Source organism: Salvia miltiorrhiza, chromosome 8, assembly GCF_028751815.1.
Source record: "Salvia miltiorrhiza cultivar Shanhuang (shh) chromosome 8, IMPLAD_Smil_shh, whole genome shotgun sequence".
Lineage (NCBI taxonomy): Eukaryota > Viridiplantae > Streptophyta > Magnoliopsida > Lamiales > Lamiaceae > Salvia > Salvia miltiorrhiza.
In genome coordinates this window covers 27,253,406-27,279,026 of record NC_080394.1, presented here as the reverse complement: position 1 = coordinate 27,279,026, position 25,621 = coordinate 27,253,406, and the positions used below count along the sequence as shown (strand labels likewise).

At 42.7% G+C, this 25,621-nt stretch overlaps 3 protein-coding genes across 3 annotated transcripts; 1 reads left to right on the top strand and 2 right to left on the bottom strand.

Moving 5' to 3' along the window:
- Window positions 1-6,269: 6,269 nt before the first annotated feature.
- On the bottom strand, window positions 6,270-8,829 carry LOC130998263 (uncharacterized). Its single transcript, XM_057923695.1, has 3 exons — window positions 8,796-8,829; window positions 6,732-8,715; window positions 6,270-6,654 (listed from the first exon to the last, which is right to left on the bottom strand). The coding sequence occupies exons 1-3, from the start codon at window positions 8,827-8,829 to the stop codon at window positions 6,270-6,272; spliced, it is 2,403 nt and encodes an 800-aa protein (XP_057779678.1).
- Window positions 8,830-10,134: 1,305 nt separating this feature from the next.
- LOC130997389 (transcription factor DIVARICATA-like) lies at window positions 10,135-11,112 on the top strand. Its single transcript, XM_057922677.1, has 2 exons — window positions 10,135-10,592; window positions 10,664-11,112. The coding sequence occupies exons 1-2, from the start codon at window positions 10,249-10,251 to the stop codon at window positions 10,893-10,895; spliced, it is 576 nt and encodes a 191-aa protein (XP_057778660.1). The 5' UTR covers window positions 10,135-10,248; the 3' UTR covers window positions 10,896-11,112.
- Window positions 11,113-11,607: 495 nt separating this feature from the next.
- On the bottom strand, window positions 11,608-12,523 carry LOC130997388 (germin-like protein 9-3). Its single transcript, XM_057922676.1, has one exon. The coding sequence runs from the start codon at window positions 12,302-12,304 to the stop codon at window positions 11,696-11,698; it is 609 nt and encodes a 202-aa protein (XP_057778659.1). The 5' UTR covers window positions 12,305-12,523; the 3' UTR covers window positions 11,608-11,695.
- Window positions 12,524-25,621: the final 13,098 nt, after the last annotated feature.

Here is a 25,621-nt window from a genome sequence, read left to right as displayed (position 1 = left end):
ATGAAGAATGTGAGTATCTACTTTTATGAGATAGATGCATTAATTGAGTCCCCCGCACGTGAAACCATGAGAATGATGATATTGATGATTTTGAGTTATCTTATTTGACTAATTTGGAGCAATTGCCTACGTTATATGTAACTGTTTCGCTTATAACTAATTATTCTCCACATATATATTTTCATGAATTTGTTCAATGTTCAAAATACAGTACTTCAACCACATCGGGAGATCATGACAACTTCAAGGAATGCGAATATGATAATATGGAAGCAATTTGTCAAATTTCTGATAATAATGTTGATAGATGTGGTGATAATTGTGATGATGATGAAGCTGTTGACAATGGTGATGAAGATAATATTGATGTTTGTGATGATGTGCATGATTGTTGTGGTAGACATCGATTCGATGTGCTACCATTCAATGGTGCTATTAAAATTATTGAAGAAAATCACGATCATGCCAACATTGGATTATCACGAGTGTTGCATATCAATATTTGTTTCTTGTAAAGAATTAAGTATAGTTGATGAACCGGTTATTGATACATTTTATTATGATGCTATCTTTTTAAACCAGTAGAAATTGATTACCACATGTGGATTGCTTCATCTTTTGAATCATGTAAATTTTATTATCGAACACTCATTAAATGCAAGATTAAAAAGATATTCTATTGATTGACACTAATTAGGTTGGTTAACTTAAATATGACATTCATTTAAGCAAATTTGTTTACATATGCATAAATATATACATTACTGTAAATAATGATAGAATTAATCATTGGTAATGATAATATGAATGTAATCAATGACAAAATAAATCATTATATATATATATATATATATATATATATATTAAAGACATATTATATGTATGTGAAACATGCTAACGTGACAAAAGTTAAAACTTGAATAAAAAATAGTCTAAGAGGATTTTTCCAGTTAACAACCATAAAATTATGAACTCTAATACCCATTCTAGAGATAAATCGGCTTCGAGCGTAAAATCAAAATCCATTAAATGAATAGTAATCTATGAATTTAAAATAATATATATATATATATATATATATGTGTGTGTGTGTGTGTATTAAACTATTCAAAAAATAATAAGCTTTATATATATATATATATATGTATATATTGCAAAAATAAAATTGTAAACTATTGGATAAGCACAAATTATAAAGGGTGAGATTTTTATGTAGCCCTTTGAATAAAATAAATAAGTTAAGTATCACACGATTCACACCCCATAAATAAATAAGTTTTGTAGCACATTCTTAATGGTCTCCACCAAATCTTTGACTTATTTAAAAAAAATTGTTTTCTTTCAACAATAAAAAACGTGTCCACAGAATCTTCTCAACATATTATTTTTTGTCTTATTATGTCTCTCTCTCTCTCCAAAATCGTGATTTGATATATCTTTTAGGGTTTATGGTTTCTTTTCTTGCATGAAAATAAAGAAGCAGTGCATGAATCGTGAGGATCGGCTGATTCAGCCCAAAAGTGGTCAAAAGTTGGGAATCTTGTTTCAAATCATTCCCCAAAAAAAAGAATCTCATGCACGCCTTGAGAAGACCGTGCACTATACACGCCTCTCTCTCTCTCTTCTATTATTATTTGATTTTGCATCTTCCAAATTCAAAAAACAAAGAGACAAAAACCCTAAAAAACTCACCATACACGCCTCTCTCTTTCTCTAACCATACACGCCCACCGTGCACGCCTCTCTCTTTCTCTAACAAACTCACGCCTACCGTGCACTCCATACACGCCTATCTCTCTAAGAAACTCCAGCCACTATGAGTTCAACGGAATCAGATTACGAAGGGGAAGAGGCACAACGAGGAAGTCGCCCGAGTACATCAAGGAGGAGCGAAAAATACCCGACGCCGAATCCGGTAAGTAACCGTGGCCTATATTTGTCAAAATTTGAGTTTCTGTGTTTTGTATTGTTAAATTTGATTATTAGGCACACGGTTTTAGCATTTTTTAGACAATTATGTTGGTAATTTGCGAAATTTGGAATCTGGAAATTATTTTGAACAACCGTGTACAACCGTGTACGGTTCTTCAGTACACGGTTGTACACGGTTAGACAATTATGTTACACGGTTAGGATTAATTGATGTAATATGCCTTAATTGTTTATTTTTAACGTATAAAAGTATTTTTCGTACACGATTTAACCGTGTACAGCCGTACACGGTTTGTTCATCCATACACGGTTTATCTAAAATCGTACACGGTTGATTTTAAACCATGTAATATGCCCTAATTGTGTATTTTAGACGTATAGAGGTATTTTTTGTACACGATTTAACCGTGTACAACCGTGTACAACCGTACACGGTTAGGGTATCCGTACACGGTTATACACGATTGTACACGGTTGGTCTAGAATCTGTACACGGTTGATATTTTTTGATACTGATCATCATTTTGAATTAATTGCAGCCTCCGAGGCATGCTTGGCTACGTCCGTGCATGCAAGGATATGCCGGACGAATCAATCACTACATCAAGGACAAAACACTAAAGGAAGTGGAGACCTGTCTGACGCATTACCGGTGTTTTGAACAATTTAAGATAGGTCCGTTTGGGCATTTACTTCAGTTGAAGAGGCAGGATAGTGCGAGTGCCGCACTGCACCAGCTTCTTGCACGAGAGTTGTATGACGAAGCATTCGGTCCGTGGGAGAAGTGGTTCCACGTTGGTGGACACGACATTCGATTCAGCGCACTGGAGTATTATCTAGTGACCGGGTTGTGCTTCGGGCCATCCCCGCGTTTTGATCCTAATGTGGATCACCGTGTTCAGAAGCAGAGTCTATGGCACCGAGTTTTTAAAGGCAAGAAGGTGGAAGTGAAGGATCTGCGCAAGCGGTTCGTTAGCCGCAGTATGGGCAATATTGCCGAGGATTATTTGAAGGTGGGCAATATTGTCGTGGCGTATGATCTCGTCTTCTGTCGGGATTATAAAAACGTGCACGATTGGGTGTGGGCACTGGTAGAGGACGATCAGGCATGGATCGACTTCCCGTGGGGCTCTTACTCATTCCAGATTTTGTGTCATGGGATGAGTGTGTTGAAGAAGCATCCCTCGGAGATTACCGGTACTAGGAGGACGTACCACTTCTATGGGCTCATATGGGCATTACAGATTTGGTCGTATGAGGCCATTCCGAGGTTGGGCCGCGCGTGTGGGGCTCGTGACACGAGCTTGCAGATGCCACGATTGGTGAACTGGACGACTTGGAAGTCGGCTTCTGACTTCACCCACTTTTTTTATGCTGATGAGGTAATTATTATTGTTTTTTTACAGTTTCAATCCTTTTATTATGTTATGATTAACGAATAATGAGAAATGATCGATTCATCTTTGTACAGGCCGAGTGTCACCGGACACTCGAACCGGTCGAGGAGGAGAATGATTCATGGTATTTGTAGACCCTGAGGCTTCCCGACCCTTTTTCTGTACGATACCATCCAGGAGGGAAATATGCCGGCTTGACAGAGCCACTTGTACCGGAACCGCCTCCTCCTGTTAGGCCTCCCCCTGTGCCGAGTAGTAGCTCACGAGCAGATAGGGCTAGTGAGAAGCAGCCTGTCCCTGTCCCGAGGAGTAGCTCACGAGCAGAGAGGGCTCGTGAGAAGCAGCCTGTCCCTGTCCATGTCGAGCGACATAGACAGACGTATGAGGACCCGGCTGGCAGCCCGTCGAAGCGGCGCAGGTCAGAGGAGTTTGATGATCGCGAGCCTCAGGCAGACCGAGATGAGGATTATTGGAGGCGACGCGATGATAACCTGTTTGCCCGTATCACACAGGAGCAGATCCGGACCGTGGTCCCTGAGATGCGGCGCGAGATACGGCGCGAGCTTGTAGATGACGACTCTGAGCATGGACTGGTCGCCAAGATTACGAAGAAGGTCATAGCCGCTGTGAAGGACATCTTTGGGAGACGCTCTTCTTCGAGGAGGTATAGATCATCATCCAGCCATGCCAGTCGTCATAGACATGGGAGTGAGGAGTTCGACCAGCCGAGACCCAGTCACAGACGGTCTACATCTCACATTCCTAGTCCTAGGCGATCAGAGCGTGAGGATCCGCTTCATGTGAGCCATAGGCACTCAGTTGGAGACATGGATCCGCCTCGTGGCAGTCAGAGACGCTCAGAGCGTGGAGAGGATCCACCCCCTGCGAGTCAGCGGCGATCTGCCTCACGTCACAGTGAGAGGGAGGCATCTATGAGGCGATCAGCCTCACATCATGGTGAGAGGCAGACATCTTTGAGGCGATCCGCCTCACGTCACAGTGATCGCCCAGGGCCATCGGCTGGACACCATAGTCCAGAGACCCCTGCGCCTAAGGCGGGGGATGTAGATGATGATCTGAATGTTTCCTGGACTTCGTCAGAGGAGGAGGCGGGTGCTAGAGAGAGGCCTCAATTGGTTATTGACCCGGCCTTGCCGTATGGTAAGGGGCTGCTGAAGGCGAAGAAGCGGGGCTTCAAGGCGTTTATGAGATCGCCGCCGGGTACTTATGTCACAGTGATCGAGACGGGTTGGGTGATGTCCCAGGAGCTATTCCACAAGATTATGAATCCTCGCGAGGAGTTGGACGGGGAGGTATAATAATTTGATTTTACTGTGTTTCTTAATATTTGCATTGTACATAATTAATCATGAATTTTTTAAGCAGATATTAGACCTCTGGAATCTGAAGGCTCTCCGACGGCTCCGTCAAAATCAGCAGTGGATAGATCGGGGGCATACGAGGCTCGTTGCAGGCGTGACACGGGCTAGAACGCCGATAGCTTTTTTGGATTTTTATGTAAGTTTTTGATAGAATAATTTCTGTTTATGTATATACAACTACCTATAAATTAATCATGAATCTGTGATTGTAGGAGACCCTTTGGAGAGAGTTCAGGTCGTTGCATCCGAATGAGCCAGATTGGGACAACATTCGGGCTCGACACGGATACGAGGAGTGGGTGGTGCCCGACAAGCTGATCGCCATGTTTCATGGAACTGATTCAGGCCATACATGGCCTTGGTTGGAAGCGAAAGAGGTAAGTATAATATAAACATATTTTGGAATTTTCTAACTGAAATACGTAACGTTTCTAAATATTTTTCATATTGTGTTGCAGATTTTTGCTATTTGCAATGTCGATAAGAGTCATTGGTGTACTGTGGTTATATCTATCTCCGCATGGGAGGTGAGAGTGTATGACTTACTGTCACATGTGGAAGGTGCACGAAAGCGTCGACCAAGTGCATTGAAGCCAATCACTCGCCTGATGCCTAAATTGTTGCACACTGTGAGTTATTATGCACACAATCCCGTGAGGTTTGTGCACGCTCCAGATGTGGCTATGAAGATCGTCATGATGCCAATCAAAGAGCAATTCCACCAAGAAGATAGTGTAAGTTGTGGTGTGTTTGCATGTGCTTATCTGGATCGTTTGATTTGTGGCGCACCAACACGTGAGCAGCTGAGGACACCCGCACAGATACAAAAGTATCGACAAATTATAGCTGTTAGGATATGGGAGTTGTGTACGGATCCTCCCCCTATTCGGTTCAACTGATGAACAATTTTTTTGTGTTTAAAACGAATGTCTGTTAAAATACACTTGATTTGCTGTTGTTTTGTGGTTTGATTTGTGCTTATGTTTGGTGGTTTGCTGTTTTTGTGTTTGGAATGGTTGTTGGGTGTTAAAATACGGTTGATTTTATGACTTGTTGGTGTTTTTGGGGTGAACAAGGGCTGAATGGCCTTTGTACACGGTTAGACCCTAACCGTGTACAGTTTCTCGAAACCGTGTACGCAACCGTGCACGGAAGAACTCGAAACCGTGTACAGCACACGACCAAACACTGAACCGTATCACCGTGCACGGCTGCGTGTTCATCGGTACACGGTTGCGTACACGATTGGTCCCAAGGTGTACACGGTTAGGGTCTAACCGTGTACAGAGGGCAGGCCACCGATTTTCAGCCCAAAAACGCCTGTTTTTTGAATTTTAAAGCCAAATCAACATGTAGCAACAACAAATTCAATGTTCAAACAACAATCAAACAACCAAATTCATTTTCAAGATCAAATCGAGGACATGCATTCCTAGTGTGAGTTCCACTTAATCAAAACCAAATCTCTCACTGTATCCAGAATCACTCACAACCCAACATTTTGAGGACATGCATTCCTAGTGTGTGTTCCACTCCTACAAATTCCGCATTTCTTCTTTCATCGCCTTCGTGCATCGGGTGGTTGCTCGACACCCTCCACCGGCACGTTCAAGTCCAATGGTCCCACTTGCGCTTTGCATCTCCGGGCATTGTGACCTCCACCCTTGCAACGTGAGCATACTTGAGGTCGAGAATTAGGAGTACCCGAATTAGGAGGACCCGAATTAGGAGGACCCTCAACTGCTGAACGAGCCCTACTCAACTTCGGTCGTCCCGCATGGACCGTGATATCCGGGGGTTTCACAACATAGGCTGATATCTCATCGGGCACATTCCAATACGTAGGATGTGGAACGGGAACAATACGCTCCATATATGTGGCCAACAGCACGGATTGTTTGAAATATCCTCCAACAAAATCCGTGACTTGCAGTCCAGCACGCCTAATAAAATGCAAAGATAAAAAGATAAATTTACAAAAAATTACTTCAATATGCAAAATTTGTAATAAATGAGATACCTAATAGCGGCACAAGCATGACGACACGGAATGTCATCCAGGTCGAACTGAGCACAACTACAAGTCCGATTCTCGAGATCGACAATGTAGAATGCATGATCATCCTCAACACTAAACATGTGCGTCGTCGTCCCTCGAACAGCCAATTGTCGACCCGCTTCGACAGCCACATGCAACTTTCCCTCTACTACCTCAGTCAACTCATGTGACCTCGATGCAGCCGAGATGCGTCGCCTATCGAACCATTTCTCCATAATGGCTCGATAGGTCTTGATCAATGAAGCAACCGGGAGGCGTCGTGCCCACAACAGTCTACTATTCATCGTCTCGGCAGCATTCGACGTCATGAAGCTCGTGCGTCGTACAGGGCACTTGGACCTGGCCCATCTCTCCACACCAATAGTGTCGAGGCGTGTGTGCGCGTTGACTATCAGTACTTGAAGCGCAGAAAAATTCCTTTGAAAATCGTCTGATCGATAGGAATATGCCGCTGCTTTGAAGACTGCAGCTACATGCTGCCCATAATGCGCGAGATTCTTCTGGATATGGTAATAGCACAACCCGTGAGGGACGTTCGGGTAGACACACTCCACAGCATTTCTGATGCTCTTGTGCTGATCAGACACAATCAAGAGATCATCCGGCTGACCAAAGCAAGTCCGCAGTCGGTGGAAGAACCAAGTCCAAGACTCGTCGTTCTCGATAGGACCAAGCCCAACTGCGAGAGGAAATATTGCTTCGTTCCCATCCTTTGTAACAGCGACGAACAAAATGCCGCCGTTCCTTCCCTTCAGATGGGTCCCGTCTACGACGATGACCGGCCTCAAGTAACCCTTCTCAAAGGCAGTCACGCTCTGTCCAAGTGCAACAAACATATGATGGAACTTGCCATCATCCTTCATCTCAAGGTCGTATAATGTGTCGGGATTACTCATTCTCAGCATATACAAATACGATGGGAGCATCTGATACGAGTTCCCAAAATCACCATACGTCATCTCAATCGCGATGTTTCTTGCACGGAGAGCGAAGCTGTAATTGATCTCAATACCGAATAAGCGTTGCATCTCTGACATTATCTCTTTCGGCTTCAAAACGACCCCCTCGCCTACCAATTTCCGTGCAAAATATCTTCCAACAACCCTCGCCGGAATCTGTCTCGGGGCAGTGCGATTCAAATCCGTGTGGCAGGTATGATCCATCACCACCTTGATCACTCTCCAGATCGATGCACTCTGAACGGCTCGCAGCATGAACGGACAACCGTTGCCATGCTTGCAAACAAACCACAAACGGGTCGTACTGGAACGATGCACGGCGTACTCCACGTGATTCTCCATATGGTACAGGCCAACAACGATTGCCAAATCATCCTTCGACCGGAATAGAGCCCCCACTGATAATATGCCGCTCTCCAATACGTTAGAATCCTCCCAACCTAATGCCGGCGTATCGTCAAAATCGAGGACTGGAATCCCCCAGTCACGTGCCTCAAGCTGCTGAACTCCAACACGAGGCTCGACATCGGGCTGATCATTCGATGTGAAATTCTGAGGCCCTGTCTGTCTCCACGCTTCCTGTTCAGTCGACACTGAATCCAATATCTCTCTGCGTCGTATCGCCTCTTCTTCCTCATCCGAAGACTCGGACTCGTCTTCCTCCTCCTGCGACGATGAATCGTCCCTACTATCATCGTGTGTAAGGATACTTTTTCCAATGTCCGTCTCAATAGGAAACACAGTAGACCGATGTCCCTCATAATATACCCGCTCTTGAGTCTGAGGAACCGGAGCCGCGGATTGTTTGCCCTTCTTGATCACGTAAACAACGGGATATTTCTTATGCTCGGAAATCAGCCGGTTCAAATCCGAATCAGTCTTCAAAGACACTTTTTTTTTCGCCCTTCGTCCGTGGTCGATGTGTAGAAAAGCATATAAGTGGATCGACCATCCTCGTTTAATTGATCGTGCACCTCTTGCATCAACTTCGCATGACAAAGGTCTTCCTTAGACATGTACACGACAACCTCATCGCCTCCTTCATACTCGGTTAATTTCCACTAACCACTGTGCCGTATAACGATTGCTTGAAACGACATCTGCTTCAAAACGACAAAAATACAACATTTAAATACACAAACAGGAAACCGTGTACCCCAATACATCAACTGAATATACAAACATGCTAAAAATAACATCAAAATCATATTCAACCCAACCGTGTACAACAAATTCGACCACCGTGTACAACCGTGTACACGGAAACCCTAACCGTGTACAGCAGAACACTAAGGGTTCAAAAATAAGGTAATTTGCATACATAGTGTTTTTTTATGCCGTTTTTTAGTCCAAAACATGTAATAAGTCATATATATAACATAATTATTGAAATAAACAACAAAAAATCACTAAAACTCAAACCGTGTACTCTAGAACACCAACCGTGTACAGCCGAAATTTAAAAAAAAATATGTATTTCACATACCTTATGTAATACAAGCCTTTAGATGATTTTTTTTTGAATTTTTGAGCAACCGTGTATGAGTCGTGTATGTGTATTGAGAGGATTTTCTTCTTCTTTCTTGTTCAAATGTCTGATGAATGAACATTTGGTTGGTATCCTTCATTAACTACCCACAGCAACCGTGTACGGAGCATTTAATTTCGTGAATTTAAGGTTGTTTCCTTAACAAGTGTTTGAGTTGGTGTAAATGCACCCAACAACCATAATATCACATAAAATCACGCCATAAACGTGAATAAAGAGAGAGAATCAGATTTTGCTTATTTTTAAATCACATTTTAACGTGATTTCGGTTATTTTTAAATCAAAGAGAGAGAATCAGATTTTGATCACATAAATTCACGCCATAATGCCATAAGATATGGTTTTAATACCCGATTTTAATTTTAACGTGAATAGAGAGAGAGAGAATCAGATTTTGGTTTTATTTGGTTATTTTTAAATAAAAAATAAGTAATATGTCACTATCATTCACTTTATTGACTTGTACTTATGTACTTTAGGTCAAATGTGCTACAAAACTTATTTTTTTATGACCCTTGATACTTAACTTATTTATTTTATCAAAAATGCTACTACTATGTATTCTCACAATTATAAAGCCAAATCCATAATCATTGGACAATTGCATATCTACATAAATAATATAATACATTTAAATGATAAATGTATAAAATGAGCTCATTATTTTGATGCAAGAAAAATACAAATAAATAATATATGTATGCATAAATTATATAAATATCAATAGGAAAAGGGGCTCCAAATAAATAATTTAAAATATATTGGTGCCAAGGTCTGAATCTGGATCAACCAATCAAATTATAAGGAATGCTTAACAAACTTAAAACAATTGAATTGGGCCTCTAAATATTGGGCCTAGGCGACAGCCGAGGCCCATGCCAGAGGGGCAGCGTATCGTATTTGAACTCTAGATTTAACCAACTTCCATATCAAACCCTCCCCGCATTAAAAAAATTCTCGAATCTCGTAGATGAATAGTATGTATTCAACCCAAGATTCCAACGGCGGCGAAAGCAGCATGGCAGCGGCGGAGTGGAGCTGGTCGGAAGACAAGATTTTCGAGGATGCTCTGGTGAAGTTCCCGGAGGGAACGCCGGACAGGTGGCAAAAAATCACCGGGCAACTCCCCGGAAAATCGGAGCGCGACGTGATCGCGCACTACGAGGCACTGGTGCACGACATCGCCGCCATAGAAGCCGGCGAAGTTGAAGTCCCGAGCTATCCGGAGCCGAGGGAAACTCGGCGGCGATCGGTGGGTTCCGGCGGCCAACGCGAGAGGAAGAAGGGCAGGGCTTGGACGGAAGAAGAGCACAAGTACGTAGATTGTGAAGCGAGATTAATAATCGATTGTGTTCTTGATTTGAATTTTTTATTTATTTATTTAGGTTATTCTTGCGAGGGCTGGAGATATACGGGAGGAGCGATTGGAGGAGCATTTCGAGGAACGTGGTGATAACGCGGCTGCCGTCGCAAGTGGCGAGCCATGCGCAGAAGTACTTCAAACGTAAGGAATTGGAGGACAAGTACAGGAAGCGCTCCAGCATTCACGATATCACTACCCCGCATGATGCTGATTCCTCCCTTCCAGAAACTTCCGATGCTGAGCACAATCAATGAACTAGCTTCACCACTTTCCAATTCTTTGATTAATTAAGATGCATAGATGGCTTAGGTTTTTCTTGTGATTAGTAAGTTTCCATCCTCATTATCACTTCTTTTGTTTTTTGAGACATATGATGCACCTTTTCTTTCGGCTTTCTCTTGTGATTTACTACTATTTCTGAGATTACTGCTGATCGGGGAAATCGTTTATAATATCACTAGTTCAATTGCATTCTTATTAATTATGCAGCTTTTCTTAATTTGTCGTTTCGCCTCAATTACATTGTTGGTTTCTAACTTCTTCAAGAGATTATGCCAAAAAAAAATAACTAGCTAGCTCCGTAACAGAATCTAGTTATGATTGTTAGGTTGTAACTTCCTTAATTAAGAGAATTAATCCAATTATTTTGGATCACAATTAGATTGTTGAGGAAGATATTGATCACCGAGTTTGAAATATTTTCATTCCATATATATTCCAGTCTCTTTGCTAACTAGAAACATGGTATAAAGTCAAATTTTCTTATGAATTCTCTACCGTTATTTTTTTATTGTTTTCTTTTTCATTGATGCCTTATCAATATCATTAGTTAACACTGTTAATTTTAAATATCAAAATTTTCACGCGATGTTCGTCTACGGGTGCAATAGAAGAAGATGTTTTCATCTATAGTGCATGTTGGAGTAAATTCAAGATGAAACACACTCTAGAATCACAGATGCAATCTATATAATAGAGGGACATTCATTATTTCAAACCACGATCTCACAAAACGTGACAAACAACGTGAATTCCCATCAACGAAACAAATATACTAATGCGAAAGTCCAGCCTTGAGCTTCTCGATGGTGCCGTCGTCGGTCTTGAAGGAGGCGGCCAGGATGGGATCATTGATGCTGGTGTTGAAGACGGCGGCGGGGATGGAAACCGTGCCGGCGCTGGCGCTGCCGAAGGCGGACAGGGCGATGGCGGGGGCCTTGTTGCCCGCCGCGTTGTACTGGTAGTGCAGGAGGCCCTTCGGGAAGACGAATATGTCCCCGGCTTGGAGCGTTTGGGTGAAGAGGTAATTGCTGGTGTTGACGAACCCTACTTCAAGACTGCCCAACACGAGGAACAGGAGCTCCGACGCCCGCGGGTGGGTGTGCGGCGGGTTCACCGTGCCCGGCGGGTAGTAGAGGGCCGCGTACGACACGCTCTGCCCGTTCAGGGCGGGCAGCTCAGCCATGGTCGCTTTGAACACCGTGAAATTTTGGGGATTGGCTCCGATGAAGGAGCGGAGGCCGGTGTAGGTGAAGCTGTCTCCGCTCGCGCCTCCCCCTAACGGGAGCTGGAAATCGGTGAGGATGTCGGGGTCTCCGCCGCGGGCCGTGTGGAGCATCAGGAGAAGAGGAAGGAGGATTAGGCTAATTCTTGACATACCCATTTTCTATTTTCTTGTTTTTGTGTTTGTTGTTGGATGAGGGTGGAAATGATTAACTGGAGTTCATTTATAGAGAGAGAGCATTAGCTACTAAGGTTTTGATGAAGATGAATATGACAAGTTGTTGGATCTGTGCAGGTTTAGACAATGCTTGTTTGTTGATGTTGCCAAAGTTGAATGACGATAATATCACTGCACAATCTCTTTCTTGTCTGCAAATTTTGTCTCAAATAATTGAAGGGACAATTGCATCTAAATATATTATTATGCTATAATTGTTCAGATTTTTCGCAGTACAATTGTAAATTGTAATTTTGTTTGATGTAGACGCTTAAGGTATCTACATGATTTAAACGACAAATGTATTAAACCACGTAGTTAGAAATATATACATGTTAATGTAATTAACTAGTTATGATGAGATTAATTTATCACTTTAACTAACTAATGACACTAATTTGTCGAATGACAATATGTAGAAAGATACAAATAATTGAAAATTTAAGTATTTAATTCATATATAAAATTAATTAATAAAAGTTGGTATATTTAGGGCAATTATCACTTGATTGGAACCATATATGACATCTATGAAACTACTAACTCTGATCACTTGCGTCGCATTCAATTCAAGTAATATATAACTAAGTCCAAAAGTTGCATCAAGTTTTGAATGAACATAAATATCCTCAAAACACACAGCTGTTCAATATTTTTTAGGACAAAGAAAGAGGTATATATATGATAAGAATAATCCTGTCTATAAACCACGTCTACGACATAACCGAACTGAATCGAAGAACCATTTAGTTAATGTCAATTAAATAAAAACTACTCACCTCGTTGTTGCTATTCTCGCGTCATGAGACTACACCAAGACACGAACACACTTAGGGGGTGTATTCGTTGTGGATTTCCACAGACTTTAAAAAGTCCATGGAATTTAAATTCCATGGAATTCACATAGATTCCAGACGACTTTCAAAGAATTCGTGGTTGGATTTCACCCCGATTTTCACTGATTTTCGAAGAATTTAGGGGATAATTCTGGAATTGAAATCCATGATGCCAACGCCCGCTGAGTCCCAGCACCGCTGGAAACCCAGCGACCGCTGGGAATCCAGCGAGCGCTGCCAGATCCGTGGTTTAATTCTTGCCTTCTTTTACCTTTCTTTATTTTTGTTCACCAGAGTCTGCACCGTGTTAGCGAAATTCCCAACAGCAATGATTATGAATACAATCCCGCACGTAATAACCTGAAATAGGTATGCGTCAACATCTTATTCCCTATGATATCAACTCTAACTCAAAATTCTCAAGTAATTAGACAATAAAGTTGCGAATCATGAATACTCCACCTGCCAATCTGTACTGAATCCAGCGGTGGCTGAGTTCCAGCGGTCGCTGGCTTCTTGGCCGCGGCCGCTGGAACTCAGCGCTCGCTCAAAACTCCATGGATTTCAATTCTCGCGGTTCTTGGCCGGATTTCGTCGTGTGTATTTTTTGGATGAAATCCATATAAGTCATTCCGGATTTGAAGTCAATGGAATAACGAATACACCTAGATTTGTATGGATTTTAAAAAGTCTGAAACGAATACACCCAGATTTATATGGACTTTTAAAAGTCTTGAACGAATACACCCAGATTTCTGCAGACTTTTAAAAGTCTGGAACGAATACACCCAGACTTTTAAAATCCATAGAAATCTATTAAACTCCACAACGAATACACTCATGGACAGAGGCGAATTTAGAAATTCTTATCAGGGGAGGCTGAACTTGTAAGGGGTTCGAGGGCGGTAGCTCTCAATTTTTTTAAATACAATAATAATAAATAAATAATTGTGTTTTTGTCAATGGTTCAACCATAATAATAAAAACATACAAATATTTTCATACCTTAAGTATCTAATAAGTATATTACAAATAATCTATGAATAGACACTTGGCGAGCTAGTCGTTTCTGTTTGAGAAAGCAAAGACAATTAATTTTGTCACGACCGCACTTGCTAAGGATAGCAATTTCGGGGAAACCGCGACTAAGGGAGGGGATTTAGGAGCGGGAGTTAGAAAGGGGCATAATCGGTTTCTTGATGACTCGACTTGTATAAGGAAAACAATTGAAATTAACTAGAATTTAACGAAGGTCAAAAGGAACCGTACATAATATTATCCAAAGAGGTACTCAACGAGTTTGAGTACATTATTAAATAATACATATTGTTTTGACAAGATAACATAATGTCTTTAGTAAAATCAGTGTTCGCAGCGGAATAACAATAACTTGAGTATATGTATGAAGACATATACTCCACTCTGAGGTTCTCGTCCTAAATTGACAAAAGCTCCGCTTGCACACTACATCCTCGATCACAGCTCAACCTGCACATTTAAAAATACATGCAGGGCTAAGTACAAAAGTACTTAGTGGACACTTGCCGAAATTTACATACATGCATAATATTTTATTGTCAAGCCTTTCAACAGTAGTAATATACGAGGGTTTTCCTTTAAAGACTCGTATTTACCAAACATAATATCATTTCTTTCATCAATAACCCGCGCAGGTATTTTATATTATTAATCACCATATCAGTAACTCGTGCCGAGAGGGAGGCCTCCCTCTACGGACACTATGATAGGCCAACCTGCTAGATGACTCACGATCACAAGGTGTACACTAATTCCGAAGGGATTTGCGGTCCCATCCAGAATCCGAATTCGATTAACATCAGATAGGCAATTAATAATAAAACATAAAGCATTTAGGCATTGACAATATCATTTAAATTCATAAGCATAAAGTCTTAACAATTCTAATATATAATTTTAGTTTATACGTAGAAAGCCTACCTGAATAGCAGACTCACGGTTTAGCTCTAACTCTGGTGCTTGACCTTTAATCCGAGAAAATAAAATAAGATTCTAATTCTCGAAAAATCTCAATAAATGAGGATGCGTGAAATGATTATGCATGACTCATATTCCTTTAATTAAATTATGAGATGCTAATCCTATTTAAGGAATTAAAGCTCGTCTTATGAGGTCGGATTATTAATCTTTAATAATCTACTCATCTTAAAATAATCTAATTCACTTACTAATTAATAATTAGTAAATCTTAAAATCTTCTCTAATTAAATATAATTAGGATTAATAATGAGGGCTTAAATTAATAGATAGCAACCCAACTGAATAATTAATCCCGGATCCAACAAGTTTATACTACAGCCCAAAGATTTAAATAAAGCCCAAGGGGATAGAATATATATTGTTTCAGCCCACTTAAAAAAAATGAAAGGGATTTATTAATAATACAGGCCCAATAGCAAAATAAATTGAAAAGGCCCATTCCTCCATTCCTTCACATCTCGGTCTCTCTCTCTAAGCTCTCCCAATCTCACGCCCGCAGCCTCCTCTCCTCTCAATCTCTCCCAAACTCAATCTGCCTTCAGACGAGGCTTCCGCCGCCGCCGCCACCCGCAATCCGGCGAGCCAGTCGGTCGTCGCCTCGGTTCTTCCCGACGCCGGTCTGCTCCCTCGTCTCCTCTCTCTCGATTTGAAGCATCGGTGGAGAGCCCGAGCCCTAGTTCATCTCCTTCTAGAAAATCCCGCCGTGGCCGTGGGTTCTGTAAATCCGGCGACTCACCACCGTCGTCTCTGAGAATCCGGTTAGTGGTCGTTGCTCGGAAACCTGAAATCGGTCTGTCTTCTCGACCTCTGCTCTGGCAACGAGCTCAGCCCTCAACATCTCTCTCACTCTCGACTTAACAGATCGTGGAGCACCAAGGCGAGCTTCTCGCCTGAAACCTGCTGCCAAGCACCGAGCGCCGCTGCTGTAGGGAGGCCGGCGAACAGTCGGGGTCTCGATCCGATGCGATTAGCTCGGGCGAGCCTGGCTGTTGTCGCCTCTGAAATTAGTGAGGCCATCGCCGCTCCCTGCTCTGACGCACACGTTTGTGCCGACACGACGAAGGCAAGGGTCGAGCCCTGACCTCTCGGCTCTGTTGCTGCTGTTCGGTTAATGGCGAGCCGGGGAGTCCGCCGTTTCCAGTTTTTCTCCGAGTTCCGAAGCCGGTGAGAGCTCCATCGTCGCGTCGTCCTCCCCAACGCCCCTGTCACTCCGAAATCTGGAGATAGCCGCTACCTTCGCCGTTGCTGAAAATGGAGGACCAGCGAGCTTCGTCGCGCCGCTGTCATTGGGAAACCGGTGAACGCCTGCTGCTTCACCCGCGAGTCGCCGCCCACTCGTCGTCTCTCGGCCCGACTGAACAGGACCGCGTCTCTCGTTGTCTAAAAGCTAAGTTCTTCAAGTTTCGTTCCCCTCTTATTCTACGAATTATAGGTGTTGTTGTGCTAAGTAAAAGGCCATGATTTTTAAGCCTAAATCGTGTATGGTTACATGCTGTTGGTTATACATAGAAGTGAACATGCTGTTGTTTTTTTTTAATAAGTAAGAAGTGAGACGATAAGGCTATGTGTGTAAGTCATAGTGTGTTTGATTCTATAGAAGTAACTAGTTATGCTACTCCCTTCGTATGATGCATTTCAATCTAATGAATATGATTTCTGTGGGTGTGCATCATGTAACAGGAGGAAGTAAATTGAAAAGAAACAGAATACCTTAATGTTTGCTTTGGTTGAAGGTTGCAGATGAATTGAATTAAACTGAAACTTGTGAATACTTTGGTAGAGATGGATGAAGAGCAGTACAAGTGTGGAATGGGAATGAAATGAAGATTAATAGCTGCTGAAATCTGAAACCAAATGAAGGTGTTCGGGTGTGAAAATTTTGCAAATATGCTGCTGGAGCTGGAGTAAAAAAAAAATGTCCAGAATAGATGGCTGAGCATGCTTAAGGGATAGCTGCAGATTTTTTTCACACACATACACTATTCCTTTTTTTTAAGTGTTGGTAGATAGATAGAAAAATAGGGGTTTGTAAAGTGAAATATAAACAGAAACAATAATTCTTGTCTTGGAATTTCTATATCTGTAATATTGTATTGCATTTTTTTTTAAATAAAAATCCAACTACCGGTTTTGTTAATATCGCGTGTTTATGAAACTACTCGATATCTGCTTCCTTTCTTAGCTAGAATAAATTCTAAATTAAATCTGTAGATTTAATTCTTCATAAACCGGAATAAATTCACGACTCAAGAAATAATAATAAAAATAGAAAAATAATTCTATTGTGATTAATAAATAACATGACTTCGCTAAGTCAGTTATGAATCTGAAATAATTATTGTTACATACTACCCCTCTTAACAAAAATTTCGTCCCGAAATTTGCATACCTATGTGAAAAGTTCTGGGTATTTTTCTTTCATCTGGTCCTCAAGTTCCCACGTTGCTTCTTCCGGTCCATGGTGTCTCCACAGTATTTTGACTGACGCGATCGATTTATTCCTTAACTCTTGCACCTTTCGGTCCAAAATGGCTTCAGGTTTTTCCTCGTACGTCAAGTCTGGGTTAAGAATCATTTCATCTTGGTGAATCACGTGTTTGGGGTCAAACACGTACCGTCTCAGCTGTGACACGTGGAACACATTGTGGACGTTTCCAAAGCTAGGTGGCAGTGCCAACCTATACGCTACGGGACCTATTCTTTCTAGGATCTCATAAGGTCCTACAAAACGGGGTCTCAACTTACCCTTAACACCGAATCTAATGATCCCTTTCGAGGGTGATATTTTAAGGAAAACCTTGTCTCCAATCTGAAATTGTAGTTCAGTTCGTCGGGTATCAGCATAAGACTTCTGTCTGTCCTGAGCCTCTTTAATTCTTGCTCTAATTTGGCGGATGGTCTCAATCATCTCGCTTACTGCATCTGGCCCAAGGATTTTTCTTTCACCCACTTCATCCCAGTAAAGTGGTGATCTACACTTCCTTCCATACAGCGCCTCATAAGGTGCCATATCAATGGTTGCCTGGTAACTATTGTTGTAGGCGAATTCGATTAACGGCAGCACTGATTCCCAACTTCCTCCTCGGTCTAGCACCACTGTCCTCAACATATCTTCAAGGGTCTGAATTGTCCTTTCTGATTGTCCATCTGTTTGAGGGTGAAAGGCGGTGCTAAAGTTTAATCTCGTTCCCAACTCTTTCTGTAAACTGATCCAAAATCTAGAAGTAAATTTTGAATCTCTATCTGAAGTAATGGATATTGGTATTCCATGTAGCCGCACAATCTCACGAATGTACAGTTAGGCTAGTTTCTCCGATCCATGGGTAATTGGAATCGGTATAAAATGAGCGCTCTTCGTGAGCCGGTCTACTATTACCCAAATAGCTGTGTTGCCCCTATTTGTCTTGGGTAAACCCGTCACGAAATCCATCGCTATGTGCTCCCACTTCCATTCTGGGATTTCCAATGGCTGTAATTTCCCATATGGTCGTTGATGTAAAGCTTTCACTTGCTGGCATGCAAGGCAACGCTCTACAAACGAGGCTATATCTCGTTTCATCCCGTCCCACCAAAACTTCTGTTTTAGATCTTGGTACATTTTGGTACTTCCGGGATGAGCGGTATAGGGCGTGTCATGAGCTTCACTCATGATCTCGTTTCTGAGTTCCTCGTTATGGGGAACACACAATCTTCCTTCAAAAAGAACTGCGTTATCCGTTGCCTCTTGGTAGCCTCCTGGCGTGCCTGTTCGGATCTTGAGACGAACTTTTTCCAAGCTCTCATCCGCTCTCTGGGCACTGACGATCCTTTCTCTGAGGTCTGGGACGGCTACTAGAGTTGCAATAATTGCTCTTGTCGTTGCCGGTGGCTGAACCACTTCTATCTTCAATTTGTCAAAATCCCTTACAAGCGTGTCCTCTTGAGTGAGAAGAAGTCCTAACTCGGATTGAGTTTTACGACTTAAAGCATCAGCTACTACATTAGCTTTTCCCGGGTGGTAGTTGATACCGCAGTCGTAATCCTTTACGAGTTCGAGCCATCTCCTCTGTCTCATATTCAAGTCTTTCTGCTCGAAAAAATACTTAAGGCTTTTGTGATCAGTGAAGATTTCACATCTAACTCCGTATAGATGGTGTCTCCAAATTTTCAAAGCATGCACAATTGCTGCCAGTTCCAGATCATGAGTGGGGTAGTTCAATTCATGTGGCCTTAGTTGTCGCGAGGCGTAGGCAATGACCTTTCCTTCTTGCATCAACACACAACCTAGCCCATTTTTGGACGCGTCCGTGAAGATCACGTATTCTTTATCGGCTGCTGGAACTGCTAGCACTGGTGCAGTTGTCAATTTCTTCTTCAGCTCTTGGAAGCTGGCTTCACACTCTTCGTTCCACTTATACTTGATTCCTTTGCGAAGTAATTGCGTCATTGGTCTCGCTATTTTAGAGAATCCTTCGATGAATCTCCGGTAGTATCCTGCCAAACCTAAGAAACTCTGGATTTCATTAGGTGTGGTTGGTGATTTCCACTCGCGCACGGCTTGCACCTTGGCGGGGTCCACCTTGATTCCATCTGCTGATACGATGTGCCCTAGAAACATTACTTCTTTCAACCAAAATTCGCACTTGCTGAATTTGGCGAACAACTTCTCCGTCTTTAATGTCTCCAGGATGATTCTTAAATGATTTTCATGCTCTTGGTCATTCTTAGAATAGATGAGGATATCATCTATAAACACTAAGACAAATTTGTCTAAGTATGGATGGAAAACTCGATTCATGAGGTCCATGAATACTGCCGGTGCATTGGTTAGACCAAATGGCATGACAATGAATTCATAGTGACCATATCTTGTGCGGAAAGCGGTCTTAGATATATCCTCTGGTCTGATCTTCAGTTGATGATAACCAGACCTTAAATCTATTTTTGAGAATACACTGGCTCCTTTGAGTTGATCGAACAAATCATCTATCCTTGGAAGAGGGTATTTGTTTTTAAGCGTCAGTTTGTTCAACTCTCGATAATCAATGCACATTCTCATGGTTCCATCTTTCTTCTTGACAAAGAGTACAGGCGCTCCCCAAGGCGAGACACTGGGTCTGATGAAACCCAAGTCCAAGAGTTCTTGTAGTTGCACCTTTAATTCTTGTAGTTCCTTTGGGGCCATCCTGTACGGTGCCTTTGATACTGGGGCAGATCCAGGTTCTAGATCAATGGTGAAATCTAGTTGCCTGTCTGGAGGTAGTCCTGGCAATATTTCAGGAAAAACTTCTGGAAAGTCTCGTACTATTGCCACATCTTCCACCTTCTTGTCTTCACTAGCTTCCCCGTTTAGGTAGACGAGATAAGCTGTGCTTCCTTCCTTCATCATCTCTTTTCTGGCTTGTAATGCGGATATCACTGGTACTCTTTTCTTCATACCTATGCCGTGAAATTCCGTCGGTTCCTTTCCAGGTGGTCGAATAGAAATTTTTCGTTCACTACAAAGGATGGTGGCGTGATTCTCAGCTAGCCAGTCCATTCCTAAGATCATATCTACGTCCCACATGAGCAGAATATTAAGATTGTTCGCTACCATCTTAAGTTCTCCTATTTCAAATTCTACGTTCGAGCAAACATGTGTGGTGGTAGATCTTCCTCCTGAGGGTGTAGTGATTCTTAAGGCACACTTAGCTCGTTCTGATTCGATTTCTACGGTATCTACGCAAGGGGCAGATATAAAAGAATGCGAGGCACCAGTATCGAACAGAATCATTATGGAAAAACCTTTAAGCTTGCCCATACCTGCCAGGTTTCCCTGGTTTTTCTCGGGCTAGTTTTGGGTGAGAGCAAAGGCTCTCGCCTGCTGCGGCAATGGTTGCTGCCGCCTCTGTTGCTGTTGGCGCTGTTGGTGCTTGTGTTGGTATTGCTGCTGGTATGGCTGTTGTTGGAGGGGCTGATATTGGTATTGCTGCTGGTATGGCTGTTGTTGGCGGGGCTGGTGTTGCCCTTGAACTGCTTGCAGGGGCTGGGCATAAGTGGCCCTGATTGCCGCGCCCTGCTGTTTGTTGGGGCATTGTGAGGAGTAGTGGCCCTTCTGGCCACACGTGTAGCAACTGTCAGTTCCAGCCTTACAGACACCACGATGTGGTTTGTGGCATTTTGGACAAAGGGGAACTTCATTTTGTCTTTGGCTGCCTCCAGCCGGGGCAGGACCCTGTTGCTTCCCTTGTCCTTGTTGCTGATATTGTCCCAACGGCGCATTTCCTTGCCATGGCCTCTTGTTAGTCTGGTTTTCATTTCCTCTATGGTCGTTCCAGTTGCGCTTCCCTTTAAAGTTCTGAGGACGTGCAGGTGGGTTGGCTGGCGCTGAGGTCTGTGATGGAGCCAACCTTTCTACTGGCATCGCAGCTTCGATGTCCAGTGCCCTGTTCAAAGACTCAGTGTATGAGAGTCCACCATGACTAGCTAGAGTCATCCGAATCTCGTGCCTCAGACCGGCACAAAATTTCTCCGCCATTTTCTCATCAGTATCCACCTGTTGTGGAGCATAACGCGATAGATCGCAGAACTCTCTGTCATACTCTGTCACCGTCTTCTTCCCTTGTTTCAGGCTATAGAACTCAGCCTCCTTCTTCTTTCTGTAGCTTTTGGGAATATACTTATCATATAATCCCGTCTTAAAGTCTTCCCAAGTGTATGCTGCCCATTGTTCGGGAGTCAGAGTCTTTCGGCGGGCTTCCCACCAAAAGTCAGCCGATCCGGCTAGTTGGAAAGACATACACGAGAGTCGCTCCTCTTCTGTGCAGTGTAGGAAAGTGAAGATACGCTCCAAGGCGCGTATCCAAGCTTCGGCCTCGGCTGGGTCGCCTGTCCCAGTAAATGTGGGCGGATTCTGTCGAAGAAACAGTTCTTCAGTCCTTCTAGCAGGGGTGGAGGGGGTGGGGTAGGTTCCCTGTCGTTTCGTCGTCCCTCAGGTATTTCATCACGATTTCCATTATTGTTAATGTTCCTCCTAGCGGGGTGACCTCGTTTAGGTGGCATTCTGTACAATACAAACACCCATTTTAACGCATTCTATACAGGAGTCTCTAAGGTAATTAATAAAGAACTGTTTGTCAAATTTAACTTATCATAACTCCAAAACTAAAATATAACAGGAACCGTTGCATGCACAAGTCACATTTTTTTTTAAAAAATACTATATTCTTAATTGACTCGTGAAGAATAAAACCCGTAGAGTAACATAAAACATACACGAGATCGTCGTAGAAAACCCATGCTAGGGTCATTTATATCTCATGGAAAATTGCCTCATCGAGGGCTTTTACATCGTCAACCCAAAATGTAAGTAAAGTCTATCCAGTACTCCCTATGATGTACCGGCTTACTAGTTAAGCAATCACAAAAGGGTTTTTATTCACGGAACGTCCTAGAGACCAACATTTCCGTACTAATGCTAGCTAGGAACAACATAGATAAAAACATAGTCATTGGAACGAATTATCGTTTCCGGAGTACATCCACAAGCTAAAACTATCAAATCTGTGAACTCTGAGTCGCGGTACGACTGCTCCTCGGTGACGCCAGGGGGTCCTCTTCTGGATCCTCCTCGGGGTCCTCCTCCTCATCCTCCTCGGGGTCCTCCTCCTCATCCTCGCCCGGCTCCCAGCTGGGCAACGGAGTTTCTCCCTGGCCCTCGTCTGTCTCCCGCATGATCTGGGCTGAGCGGAAGATATCGTCCACAATCTCACGGATCGGATCGTCTCTGGTGCTGATCCTGGCCGTGGCACGAGGCTCGGTTGGAGCTGGAGGTGGCACAGGTTCAGGACGAGTAATCCTCATCGTACCATACTGTGATGTATCGTCATCCTCCTGCATAGGGTATTTGCCCCTATCTAGAAACTCCCCCATGTTGGCCATGACCCTGTCGACATCTGCCATGTAAGCCTCAAACCTTGCGTCTATCGTAGGTATCAGTGGTGGTGGAGTAGCAGTAGCTCGGATCGCTGAGTCAGGAGGCGATGGGAAATCCCTACGAGCCCGTGGACGAGAAGGGCCTGTCTCGTCATCGTGCCTACCACGGCGCCCTAGAACTGAGGCACGTGGTGTAGAATCTCGTGGCAAGGCCATCGGAGACTCAGGGGCAGTAGCGGGTGTCTCCGCTGGCAAAGGCGTCCCCACTTGTACGTAGTCTCCCGGAAGGATGTAGGGCCCTAGAGGGGCGCGGCCCCACAAAGTGAAACAGATCTGAAGCTCCGCAATAAAGCTAGGGAAGTCTCCCATGAGGTCGTGGTAATCTTCTCGGCGAAAGATGTAGTGGGCAGAAATCTGTCTAGCCCATCCTTGCCACTCGGAAGGTAACAGTAAGATCAACCTCTGGATACCGTCATACCCTGATACTCCATGTGCACTCGCCTCGACCCAGTGTCTGTGAAAACCTGCGAGGAACTGTCCGAGGTTATCCCCGTGACATGGAGCATAGGTGCGGTAGGACTGCTCGACCTCCTCTGGACTAGCCCATGGGGGCAGTGGTCGTCGTCGGGTGAAAACAGTCCTCGCCATCTAACAAAGGAAATTCTATCGTCAAAAGTAGCACACGACAAGTAACTTAAGGCGATAAGGTTCTAAAATCGGAAAACAAGTTCGGTTCAATAACTATAACGTGCAAAAATACCTCATCATCTAAATCTAGTTTTTACACAAGCCATACAGGTTCTTAATACTTAATCACAGATTACTAATTCGACTATCATATAGTTCTAGTGTCGTTGTTTACCGAACTTAGGGCTTGTTATGTGATGATGATATTTTCTTAAATCTAGCAACGAGCACTTAAAAGTTTCAACAAAATAAGTTCAAAAGGCCAAGCTAATTCGAGATCTCATCGTAGAAAAACACTCGAATATTAAGCTATGCCCATGCCATCAACGTACTATTGGCGTTCGTTACGCTGCTCAATCTTCATGCTCGTGGTTTCATCATGCGACCCTTCGTGTGATTCTTCTTTCTCTATTTCGACCGTCATTCTCGATGTCATCGTAACATGAAAAAAAAAGTTAAGGCATCTCCCTAAGTTCTCTTCTATGTTCCGTCGTGAGAGTGAGCATATATAACTTAACAGTTCTAAGTTCTTGTGATTCATACCATAGTCATACTTATTCATGCTTCATACATTTCAAGAAATTAACTTAATTAAAACTTGAAAGTACTTACCATAACCTCCGTTGAGCGTGACGAGATGTAGTGCCAAGCTTTTGTCAACTAGTTCAAAGTGTATTTACTTACTTAATCTAGACTCAACTTAGAAGGAATGAGTAGTACTCAGAGCAAAAGAAATGCTCTGATACCATTCTGTCACGACCGCACTTGCTAAGGATAGCAATTTCGGGGAAACCGCGACTAAGGGAGGGGATTTAGGAGCGGGAGTTAGAAAGGGGCATAATCGGTTTCTTGATGACTCGACTTGTATAAGGAAAACAATTGAAATTAACTAGAATTTAACGAAGGTCAAAAGGAACCGTACATAATATTATCCAAAGAGGTACTCAACGAGTTTGAGTACATTATTAAATAATACATATTGTTTTGACAAGATAACATAATGTCTTTAGTAAAATCAGTGTTCGCAGCGGAATAACAATAACTTGAGTATATGTATGAAGACATATACTCCACTCTGAGGTTCTCGTCCTAAATTGACAAAAGCTCCGCTTGCACACTACATCCTCGATCACAGCTCAACCTGCACATTTAAAAATACATGCAGGGCTAAGTACAAAAGTACTTAGTGGACACTTGCCGAAATTTACATACATGCATAATATTTTATTGTCAAGCCTTTCAACAGTAGTAATATACGAGGGTTTTCCTTTAAAGACTCGTATTTACCAAACATAATATCATTTCTTTCATCAATAACCCGCGCAGGTATTTTATATTATTAATCACCATATCAGTAACTCGTGCCGAGAGGGAGGCCTCCCTCTACGGACACTATGATCGGCCAACCCGCTAGATGACTCACGATCACAAGGTGTACACTAATTCCGAAGGGATTTGCGGTCCCATCCAGAATCCGAATTCGATTAACATCAGATAGGCAATTAATAATAAAACATAAAGCATTTAGGCATTGACAATATCATTTAAATTCATAAGCATAAAGTCTTAACAATTCTAATATATAATTTTAGTTTATACGTAGAAAGCCTACCTGAATAGCAGACTCACGGTTTAGCTCTAACTCTGGTGCTTGACCTTTAATCCGAGAAAATAAAATAAGATTCTAATTCTCGAAAAATCTCAATAAATGAGGATGCGTGAAATGATTATGCATGACTCATATTCCTTTAATTAAATTATGAGATGCTAATCCTATTTAAGGAATTAAAGCTCGTCTTATGAGGTCGGATTATTAATCTTTAAT